Below are 12109 nucleotides of genomic sequence, written 5' to 3'. Positions count from 1 at the left end.
GTATCTGTAATAAAAAATGTAGTTAACTAAAAGTATTAATTACTAAAATGGCACTTTAGAAAAATTTTAAAGTTTCATTTCTATTTCTAGTCAAATCTGTACTCCCAACTCTTTTGTTTTTTTTTTTAAATCAATCCTTATTTTTCTTCCCTCTCCATTTTTAATCCAACAATTTTCTTTCTTCTTCCAAGCTCTTAATGTAGGGAAAAGCAAAATGTCTTTTTCTTCATAGAGCACAGTGGTAAAAGTGCTTTGGGAGTAATTTCAGCTTAAAAAGGGAACTTGCACATGAATGTTGAACACTGGGAAAGCTGAATTCCTACCAAATTTCCCTTCATATCATTAACAGGGGATGCCTCCAGCACACAAAAATTTTAAGACAAATTTTATCTTTAAACTCATCCTTGATATTATCTGTTCAAAATTCCAGAAGACAGCAGTGGGAATTGGGCAAGCACTCGTGTAAACTGATCTCAAAAGAGTTTCTGCAGCTTCACCTAGAAATGAACCCCACTCACACCAAACATTCCAAATTGACTCAGTCACCCTGGAGCTCATCAAGGCTTCTGCAGAGGCTGAAAAGGGAGAGTTTTTCTCTCAACAGCAAACTCCTTTTCATATTATTGATCTGTGGACTTGAAGGAGCTCAAAGTAACTGTAAGTAACCAGTTCTGACATTGAATTTCCCTCCCTGTCCATAACAGGGGAATATTGCTCACGCCAGTCAGCCACTGAAAGCTCCTTACTGGGAAGACTGGAAAAACTGGAGTCAAACCATGTTGGGCTTCACTGAACTTTTGCTCCTCAGATGCCAAATGGGAATATGCCCTGAGGGGTTATCTTGCCTTCTTTTCCAGCTAGAATTTCCATTTTTCCAGGCACAATCAAGCTTTTCCAATGTCCAAGACCCCTGGCAATGACCTCACAGTGACATCAGTGGATGCCTCCCAGCTGCCCTGAAACACAATTTGCTGCTTCTGTGACATCCCACGAGCTCTGCTGATCCATTTGGGATCTGGGAGATGCCAGTGGAATCCTGCCATGGTGATGCCAGTCCTGAGTCAGCCACAACACAACTGCTGCAAGGTGCAAAGTGAAATGCACAGCAGCAAAACCACCAGATGTGGAAACCTGTGCAGTGATGCTCACCTGGCTGGCTCTGGCAGCAGGAATCTCCACTTAATCAAACCATGCCAGACTTACTGAAGCCAATGGAAAAACTCATTGGTTTCAAAGGAAAAAGGATTTTACTGAAGTTTCTGACTGGGCACAGGACGTCCCAAGACATGTGTGAGAGATTAACTCATCTCTAGGTGGAAAAGGAGGGCAAAATCCAGAAAACAGAGGAAGTGGCTGAACAATTAAATAACATCTTTCTCTAAATACCAAACAGAAAGAATTAAAGGATCCAGTTATCACAGGTGAGACAGAAATTGTTTCAAACCCCAATGTCAATGACACAGCACCAACAAGACTCTGCTGAGTGCAAAGCTCTACAAGTACTTGTGCAGATCTTGAAAAGAACATTCCATTTATTTCTGAGAGGCAATTTTCAACTCTTGGCCTCCTAACAGGTGTCCAGGCAGAGATTTGGAGGTCACAGTCAGTTCACACTCTCCCTGCTCCAGCTTTAGACATCCCTGCTTCCAATTTCCCACCTCCAGCTTCTCAGGTTACCTAAGCCTTGAGGACAGTTCCAGTGAATTAAATCTAAGCCAAGAAGAGAGGGTTTAAGGGAGATATGTCCTGGTTTTAATATCCTTACACACAGGAACAGCTCAGGATTTTCTGCTCCAAACAGCCCTTCAAGGACATGCAGGAATGACCTTGGAATATCCCAAGCACTGTCCTGCAGTGAAATATGGGCAAATCCATCCCATCTACTGGGAAGCAGCAATTCCAAAGGCTGCTGGGATGGCAGCATTGATTTCAGCTATGCTGTGCCATCTGCTCCTTTATCAAATAGTCACACAGAGCTTTGGGTGAAGATTTTCAGAGGATCTTCCCCCCCCAGTGTAAATCAAATCTGTATTTTGGATTCATTAGCATGTATATTAACACTGTGGTATATCCCCTCTGAGTTATTTCTGCTCTGCAAAGGAACTAAATGGTAAAAATCAACATTTTGATTTCAAAAGAGACAGAACACAGCTCAGAATTAGATAAAGCTTTCCTTGCTAATAAAGTTACCGTTTCTGAAAGGATCACTGCTTCAGCCTGCTGCAGAGAAATATCAGTAGATTTAAACTCTTTATCAAATATCTCTTGATGCTTGCTGTTCCTCTTCTCCTTCTTCTTTTCCTTTTTATCTTTATCTAGGTCATCCTTGTCCAATTTATCTTGTGACCTAGAATGCATCTTTTTTGGCAGGAGGGGCTCCAGCACGAACCTAAAGGAAAACGTTGTTGCTCAGATCAATAAAATGCTGTTTTCAAAACAACTGATTTTTATTTACATATTTCCCAAAGCCTCACTTGAGTTAATGAGGCTTTGCTAATCCAGAAAAACTCATTAGAGGGAGAAGGAGGGGGCAGAAGGTCACAACAATCATAATTGTCTTATAATAAAAATTACTGCAGAACTGCTGGAGAAGTGTTTCCCTGCTCTGCAGTAAATTTATTGGTTTCTGGCTGCACAAACTCCTGAATTTCATTTAAAAAATGGGTTTCTCATTCAGTACTGCCACTCTCCAAGCTGTGGCACCTGGAAACTCCAGTCCCAGCCCTGCCATGGGCAGGGACACCTTCCACTATCCCAGGCTGCTCCAACCTGGCCATAGAATGAGACATCCAGGGATGAGACATCACTCCCAGGCATGGAGAACTCTTAGCTACACAAAGTATTTTATGATTTATTTTTATATTTTGAATGAAAAAAACCCATTAAGATTATACCTTGACAATTTCACACTGGCAGATTTTAAGACTGTCTCAAACCACCACATTACAAAACCAAAACCAACCCAAAAATTCCCAAGGAAGGACACTTTTAGCCCTGAAAAGCATTTCTCATGCCATGGGGTGCATGCAGGTACAGGCCACAGTCTTTGCTGTGCAATTCCAGAGTATCCATATTTCAGAGAATTTGCAGTGACATTATCCTAATCCCCACTATTAGCAGCAATATCCAGCAGAAATATCCCAAATTATTGTTATTTTTTGTTGTTGTTTCCACTCTACACCAGCTCATTTGATAGGAAGATGCTCCAGGCAGCACCTGCAACAGCCCCTGAGCCATTTCCCAAATGAATCCCATGGGCTGGGAGCAAACTGAGTTTATTCATCCCATTTTACAGACAGGGAAAAGAGAAGGCAACAAAGGGCCACTCAGAATTTCAGTGGCAGAGCCCAGAGCAGAGCCCAGCTCTCCCAACACCAGGACTTTTCAGGTACCTGAGTTGGGTATTTTGGGCTGGGTGGTGCCAGCAGCTCCGAGGCCAACTGCAAATTTACAAGAGGAATTCCCATCCTGCAGACAATGATTAATTGCTTCCCTTCCAAGCACTATATCAGCACTATTAATTATTTGGATTATTAATGGATCTGGGCTAAAATGGGTCAGCACACTGTGCTCCAACTGGAAGCACTCTGGGATTGCCAAGAGCTGACAAATCCCACCAGGATTCTCCTGCTTCCAACCACTGAGTGCACGTGCTCACATTTCTATTTCTAAGTCCCATTTTAAACAGGGAATAAACTCAAGGCCCTTTTTTAAACTCAGTTTTATTTATACAGAGAATTAGGAGATGCAAAACACATCCTGTGTCAAAGTCTGCTTTGAGTCTTTGCTGTTTAAAAGCTCCACAGCAGGAGCTGGAAATTGCATTAAATAGAAACTGGGTGATTTGGGTAAGACACTCCTTTAGCTTCATGTTTAGTTGTTTTTAGTTCATCTACATTCTCAAATTTAATTTATGAGTGGACATGGAAAGACAAGAGGAGAACTGACCATAAACCCCACCAACTACAGCAGAACAGGAGGGAACTTCTGCCAGGTGAGCAGGGCCAAACCACCCACATGATTTTACAGCCACTGGAATTTTTGAGGTCTTTCATGGTATTATTTATTATTTATTTATTTAATTTATATATATTTATATATAGTATATAATATATATATTTATGTTTAAATATATATTTATAATATATATTTTTATATTCTTATTTATTATATTATGATTATGGTATGATTTTTTCTTCTCCTCCTTCACTGATCAAACAAATGAGGGGCATTTTCAGGCTTCCTCAGTGACAAGAGATGTTCACTCTATTTCCCTCTATTGCCCTGGGCTCAGAGCAGGAGCTGAGCTGCACTGTGATCTTTGTGGGATCTTTGTAAAAATACACCCTGAGAAGACCCAGATCCTCAAAAACTGCTATGTGACACCTACCACAAGACAGCTGAGAAGTGAACCTGAAGGAAATCATACCCAGTGAAAAACTAAAGTACATTTAAAGATTTTGAAGGGAAAACCAGAAAGAGGCAAGGAAAGAACTGATTTTTTTTTTCTGAGATAAAACAACGTTGCTCACTTACTTAGGATGGTTGTTTCTGCCCAAGTTCCAGCAAGACAACTGTGTCCAGAATTAGTTAAAACTCAGGATTTCTGCTGTCCCAAATTTACACCAATGTGTGAGAACATTCCAGAGGGCAGTGGAATGAGAGCTGAGCTCTGCCCAAATAAACCCTTTGTAATCAAGGCAAGCATCCTGTTGGTCCTTAGGTGCTGGATTTAATTTTACTTGATGCCCTTAGTCTCTAGCCAGTTAGTAACTCCCCTCTGAAGGTGCACAGGAGTTCCCAGCACATCCCTGTAAACCAGAACCCTTCAGAAGGCTTTAAAAAACCTGCTGCTGTGGTCAAACTATTGCATTTCTGGATTACAGGGGGGCCTGAGGGGAGGAAGAGAGAGAAGGGACTTCTGAGGCTGCATGGAAAGCTCAGACAGCAAACAGATTATTTTGTTCTTTGAGGGATGTGACTGTGAGACAGGGCTTATCAACAGAATTCCCAGTTCTCATGTGAAATATCTTGATAAGTGCTGAAGTACAATCTTGCCATAAGCAGCTTTTGCTGTGGCAGCCAAAGTGAGCAGCAGTGATTGAGCAGTCAGGTAATCCTGCCCTGAGCTCTGGGCCAGGGCTGGCTGCACACCCAGAGCATCCTCCTGCACTCACACACTGGGATACTCTGAAAAGGGCAATTGATATCCTCTTTGGGGATTTTGGTGCTGTTTGAATGCTTAGAGGGCAAAAAAGAGCAGAACTGTATTTAGCTAGTTTAGAGAACAAGAGACCTTGAGAGAAATGTCTCTGTAGGTTGGGCTTTTTTAGCCAATATTAGGCTGTCACTAATGGAATGGTTTGGGATGGAAGGAACCTTGAAACTCATGCAGAACCAGGAGCAGGGACACCTTCCAGTATCCCAGCGTGCTCAAATGTCCAGCCTGGCCTTGGGCACTGCCAGGGATCCAGGGGCAGCCACAGCAAATCTGGGAATTCCATCCCAGCTCCTCCCAGGGGACAATTCCTGCCAATATCCCACCCACCCCATTACCTGGCAGTGAAGCCACTCCCTGTGTCCTGCCCCTCCATCCCATCCCATCCCATCCCATCCCATCCCATCCCATCCCATCCCATCCCATCCCATCCCATCCCATCCCATCCCATCCCATCCCATCCCATCCCATCCCATCCCATCCCATCCCATCCCATCCCATCCCATCCCATCCCATCCCATCCCATCCCATCCCATCCCATCCCATCCCTCTCCAGCTCTCCTGGATCCCTTTAGGGCACGGACCCTTCTCCAGGTGAGCCCCCCCAGCCGTTTCCAGCTCTGCCAGCCGGGGATGCCGAGCACGCCCGGACCCCGGGGGCTGCAGGGACATTCCCTGGCCCGGGGCTCCCACTCACCCGTCGGAGCCGGGCCGGGAGGGCGTGCTGTCCGACGAGAGCGACGACACCGAGGCCACCGAGAGCGGGCGCGACGCCGCGGGCATGGTGAAGGAGCGCACCATGGAGCGGGGCCGGCTGCCGCGCCGCTGCTCGGGGCTGGAGAGCTGCGGGAGAGACAGGGAGAGACACAGCTGAGAGAGCGACCCAAAACATACAGCTGCACAGCTGAGAGAGCGACCCAAAACCTACAGCTGCACAGAAACCACAGCTTAGTGTGCAACCCCAAAAACCTACAGCTGCACAGCTGAGAGAGCGACCCAAAACCTACAGCTGCACAGAAACTCAGTGTGCGACCCCAAAAACCTACAGCTGCACAGCTGAGAGAGCGACCCCAAAAACCTACAGCTGCACAGCTCAGTGTGCGACCCCAAAAACCTACAGCTGCACAGCTGAGAGTGCGACCCAAAACCTACAGCTGCACAGCTGAGAGAGCGACCCAAAACCTACAGCTGCACAGCTGAGAGAGCGACCCAAAAACCTACAGCTGCACAGAAACTTAGTGTGCGACCCCAAAAACCTACAGCTGCACAGCTGAGAGTGAGACCCAAAACCTACAGCTGCACAGCTGAGAGTGCGACCCAAAAACCTACAGCTGCACAGAAACTTAGTGTGTGACCCCAAAAACCTACAGCTGCACAGAAACTCAGTGTGCGACCCCAAAAACCTACAGCTGCACAGCTGAGTGTGTGACCCCAAAACCTACAGCTGCACAGCTGAGAGAGCGACCCAAAAACCTACAGCTGCACAGAGACTCAGTGTGCGACCCCAAAAACCTACAGCTGCACAGCAACTTAGTGTGTGACCCAAAAACCTACAGCTGCACAGAAACTCAGTGTGCGACCCCAAAAACCTACAGCTGCACAGAAACTTAGTGTGTGACCCCAAAAACCTACAGCTGCACAGAAACTCAGTGTGCGACCCCAAAAACCTACAGCTGCACAGAAACCACAGCTTAGTGTGCAGCCCCAAAAAACCCCACAGCCACGTGCCAAGGAATGCCACATCTTAATTTTTCAATCCCCAAAAACCCCACAGCTGCAGCCAAGAAATGCCACAATTGAATGTTCAATCCCAAAAAACCCCACAGCCACATGCCAAAGGGAACGTGGGACAGTTCTGTGGATTTTCTTCCAGGTGTCATTATCTTCCTTGGTGCCATTAATAAATTAATAACAACCAATATATCATGTTATCACTAATAAATTAATAACAACCAACACCTTGTTACCAACAAAGAAATAAGTCCCAAAGGAAATCCACCTAAAGAACTAGAAAGATTTAGAAACATCCATATTTATATTTACATATATTTATATATATTATTTATTTATATTCATTTCTATATATATTTAGAAAATATTTAGAAATATATATTATACATCTCCTCACAGGCAGATGTAAAATTCTGAGCATATCCCAAGAATTCCTTTGTTCCAATGGTACTTCCATGCATTTTTGCATCTCTATATCTTTTTAATTTTTGTTTTAAAAAACCTTTTTCCATATAAAAAACCCAATCTTTTTACATATAAAAACCCCAATCTTTTTCCATATAAAAACCCCAATCTTTTTACATATAAAAACCCCAATCTTTTTCCATATAAAAACCCCAATCTTTTTACATACAATTCTTAATCCATCTCTGCCTTCCTTGTCACTGCCCTGTCAATATATTTCAATGAAATGGACTTCATAAAAAGCCAAAAAACCCAAAGTAAAAACCCAAGAAGAGAAACTTTATAGAAAATATCAGGAGAGCCAATTTATAGAGTGACACCAGCTTAAGAAGAAAATATATGAAAGTTTTTGTTTCAGACAATTTCAGAGTTCTGAATATTTCTCCAAGCTTTGTCAGTCATTAATAACTGATATATGCATAAAATAATTGAACTCTTGCAGTCAACAAATAAGAATCTCATGCTGTTTAATTACAGGTATATTTTCCACCCTGTCAACTGCTGGTAAATTGGCCTTGTACAGGGAAGACAGAAGTGATAAAACTCCATCAATCCTGAAAATTCTTACTGGTGGGTAGAGTGAAATTAGAGATAACACCACTTTCCAGTCATCTCCTTGATGATGGACATGGATATTACTGAAGTGACTGACATGCAGGTATCATTAATGTTAATTACTTCTGCTTTCCCTGGGAATAAATTACTGCTTGAAATTTTTCCTGAATATATAAATTCCTAAGATGGGATTTGAAGGACCACAAACAGAACATCAGTTAAGGGTTCAATGTTCCCTGTAAGATCTCAGTGTCCCCATAAAAAAAAAAAAAAGATGTCATTGCTATAGACAGAATCCCAGAATTATTTAGGGTGGAAAAGTCTCCTGTCCCTGTTCCCAGAGCCCAACCCCCTGGCTGTCCCCTCTGTGCAGAGCCTCCCTGAGCCTCCTTTACTCCAGGCTAAACATGATCTCATAATATCTCACCCAATCCATGTAGTTTTGACTGAATTATCAATTCCACCCTGAATTAAAAAGCTGTTTGCTTTGTTTGTTCTGACCTTCACACTCAACACTCAAAAGCAGAACAAACCTCCACTGGAAACACCATGAAATTCTTGGTTTTCCCTTAAGGATGAAGCAGCAACTGGAAATAAGTTGCTGGAATGAGAAAAGCACGAATTTCAGTGTTTTTAAACCCATGAAGGAGGATCTACATTCAGTGTAGAATGAGCACCACAGAGCAGCACAGCCTCCCTGCCCTACAGGAATTCCACCCAGGCAAAGGTGACACTCAGCTCAGGAAGAATCCTCCTAAGTGCCCATTTTAAAACTCATTTTTGGCACCCAAAAACTTCAGAACTGAAGGATTATCTTGACTTTCAAGGAACAGACTCAGGCAGTTTAGAAATTGCTTGGAAATGAAAGCAGCAAGGCTTCCTCAACCTCTCTCATCTGTTCAGTATTCCATAATTCCATGATCACTGCCTAAGATGGAAAAGCACCAAGAAGGACAAAAATGAACATTGGTCTGCAAATGGAATCTATCTGGATTAACAGGAAACAGAAATTAAATGTACACATGAAGTCAGCAGGAATTATAGAAGGATAATATCCTGAATTCCACAGCACAGTGGAGAAAGAGGGAAGGGTATAAAAAAAACCAAAAAAACAAAACAAAAACAAAAACAAAAAAACAAAAAACCAAGAAATTTAACTGGTCAGCTGGTAATAAAATTGTCAGGCTCCTGTTTCATATACCCAGATTGATTTATGCAGCAGGGAGAGAATTCCCTGTGATTACTGAATCCAAGCCCCACATTACTGGAAAATGAAATCTCCTTTTTGCTCCATTACTGTCAGCCCAGGATGAATTCAGCCCCTTCCAAGGCTTCCATACACATCCCTCTCCCAATATATGGGAGCTGACTCCCACCTGGCTGGAAACTGAAATAATTTGAGAGGAATTTTAAATTTGTATGAAACGTCCAAGGCAACTTAAAAGCACTGAAAAGGCTTTTAGTGACTCTAATTTGCAGATATAAAAATAAATGTTGATCCCTTTTCTCCATTTTCCTGATTCCTGTTGTTTTAGAAGTATGATGGAATCATCATATGGGAGTAGAGAATTGCTGGAATTTAAGGGAATTCCAGATCTTGTGGGAAGGAGACACTGGGAGGAACTTACAATGGCACGGGCCCCGTACTGCTTCTCCACCTTGTCCTTCAGCTGCCTGAAACACGCCTCCATCCTCTCATGGAATGGCCTCAGGGCCTCTGTCACCTTCTCCCCGTGGATCCTGATGCCTTCAGCCAGGAAAGGGATCTGGAAATCAGAATTTGGCTGCTCCACCCTGCCCAGCCCTTCCTGAGCAAGGGGACAGGGCAGTGCTCCCCCAGCAGGGAAGGAGCTCGTGCAGTAATAACAGTATCAGGAAAAAGAGCAGTGGTAATAGTCAGTAAAACATTAATAATAATAATAATAGTAACAATAATAAAAACAACAAGAATTATTATTCTGATCCCAGTGACCATCATCATTCCTTGCATATGATGCACAACAGGATCTAAACTCCTGTTCTCCAGGATTTCCCTTTTTTTCTGTTCATCAAAGTCCTTTAAATTTAACTCAGCCCTAATTCTGCCCAGAAATCCCAAACTGCATTTATCCCACAGCACAAACCCTCCTGTGATATTCCATTCTCAAGCTCCCACAGATTTTGTATTTTAAAACACCAAACTGATGAATGATCAGTCTCACACCAGGTTATTAATATCAAATCCTTTCCCAGTTCCATCAGGATAAAACCCTGAAGAAGAAAATAGTTTATGTTTTCTTTAATAAATGCTCTTTCTAAAGCTGCAAATGAGCTCCATTCTTGGACAGATATATATTGCAGAGCAATATTTATTAATAAAACATACAGTTTTAGATGCTATATAGTTCTCCTTAGAAAAATTATTTTATTTTCTCTGGGAAGAAAACAGAAGAGGGAAAAAATTAAATTAATTCTCTTTTGTAACTGAAAATAATCATTTATCTTCAAGGCTTCTGTCACAAAATATCCATGCCAGCACAGGATTATGTAATTAGTTCCTAGTGTGGAGGTGTAGCTGACCTTTGGAAATGTTTTAAGAGAGACATTTTCATTCCCACAGCTATCCAGACACACCATTAGAGTTTTCTACCTCCAGCTCAGGAAAATATTTCCTCTTCCAGGTCCGTTTCAGCCCACACAGTGCTCTGATTCTACCTCAGATATTCTCTGCAGCAATCAGGCTAAGAGGCTTCTTCTTAATAATTCATAATTAAATCATAATACTGATTAAAAACAGATTTTTCTAATAAGACTGAGAAGCAATCAGAAGGAGCAGCTTTATTAATAAGGAGAATAATAAATACACAGATGAATTACAGATGAACAAACTCGAGAAATCTTATCAAGATGATTCCCTGAGATTTGGCACTATTTAAATGGACAATGCTGCTTTTCCAGAGAGACTACAAAGAGAAGAATAATGACTTTTTTTTTTTTTAATTTTATGTAGTGGCTTTTATTTATAACCATATGGATTTACATGCAACAAAAATTAAACATGAAACCAGAAAGTTTCCCTGCTCTCAATAAGTAAATGAATTTCTGAATTTTCATAATTACCAGGCCACAGTGACTTCTGTTTTGGTCACTTGGCTCATTTATTTTTAAAGAACTGCTGACTTTGGAAATGGATTATTTTTTAAAAAACTGGAATTACCAAGGTGAAGCACTCTGAGATCATTTTATGGGCAGAAAATGCACTGAGGAACCTGCCCTGGGGATCAGCCACCTCCAGGCTGGAGAATCAGGAAGAAAATGACATTATTTGTTGGGAAAAACAATGTGGTGAGAAGGAGAAGGAGGAGGAGAAGGAGAAGGAGGAGGAGAAGGAGAAGGAGAAGGAGAAGGAGAAGGAGAAGGAGAAGGAGAAGGAGAAGGAGAAGGAGAAGGAGAAGGAGAAGGAGAAGGAGAAGGAGAAGGAGAAGGAGAAGGAGAAGGAGAAGGAGAAGGAGAAGGAGAAGGAGAAGGAGAAGGAGAAGGAGAAGGAGAAGGAGAAGGAGAGGTCTGTTCATCTTTTACAGAAGCTGGAATTCATCAATGCCCCATGGCTTTGCCACAGAAGAACGTGAGGCTGCTGAGTCAGGATATTTGGCCTCCCTGTCCAAGACCACTCAATCTTTAAACATTTATCAACTGCAGGAAGAACATCTCAGCTTCTACCAACTTCCAAATTCCTCCTGTGCCTCCTTTCCAGACACAGGGAGATGTGGTGATGACTGACATGGATTTTTACACCTCCATGAATTGTTGTCAGAGAAAGAATTTTGCCACATTCAGGATATTCCCAATTAATTTGGCCTTGGAGAAAGGGCATTTTCTTATTTCACAACTCTGCTCTTGGCTGATTTTAAAATTTTATAAAGTTCCACTGCAACTTCAAATTATTCCCTGATTTGTTTTCCCCTGTTTTTTTTTGTTTTTTTTTTAAATCTTGATCTGCTTGGCTGATAAGAATGAAAAAAAAATGACATTGATTTGAATTATTAAACTAATCTTTGAAAACAATCTTTCAGAGCAAGGGGATCATAAACTATGAGCAGAAAACCTGAGTTTGGTTTGCAGCAGTTCTTTCATCTCTGCAGAAGGAGCACAAGGTTTTGA

At 42.1% G+C, this 12109-nt stretch overlaps 1 protein-coding gene across 2 annotated transcripts in view; it reads right to left on the bottom strand.

Moving 5' to 3' along the window:
* DOCK1 (dedicator of cytokinesis 1) overlaps window positions 1-12109 on the bottom strand; it is a 242045-nt gene that overhangs the window by 18221 nt on the left and 211715 nt on the right. For both annotated transcript variants that reach the window (XM_056494592.1, XM_056494590.1), the window contains exons 47-49: window positions 9598-9735; window positions 5916-6061; window positions 2191-2389 (exon numbers count right to left, since the gene is read on the bottom strand). In XM_056494592.1, the coding sequence (XP_056350567.1) occupies window positions 2191-2389; window positions 5916-6061; window positions 9598-9735 (483 nt within the window). The remainder of the gene's footprint in view (window positions 1-2190; window positions 2390-5915; window positions 6062-9597; window positions 9736-12109) is intronic.

Source organism: Oenanthe melanoleuca, chromosome 6 (assembly GCF_029582105.1).
Source record: "Oenanthe melanoleuca isolate GR-GAL-2019-014 chromosome 6, OMel1.0, whole genome shotgun sequence".
NCBI classification, from domain to species: Eukaryota; Metazoa; Chordata; class Aves; order Passeriformes; family Muscicapidae; genus Oenanthe; species Oenanthe melanoleuca.
This window is presented reverse-complemented; position numbering and strand designations above follow the sequence as displayed.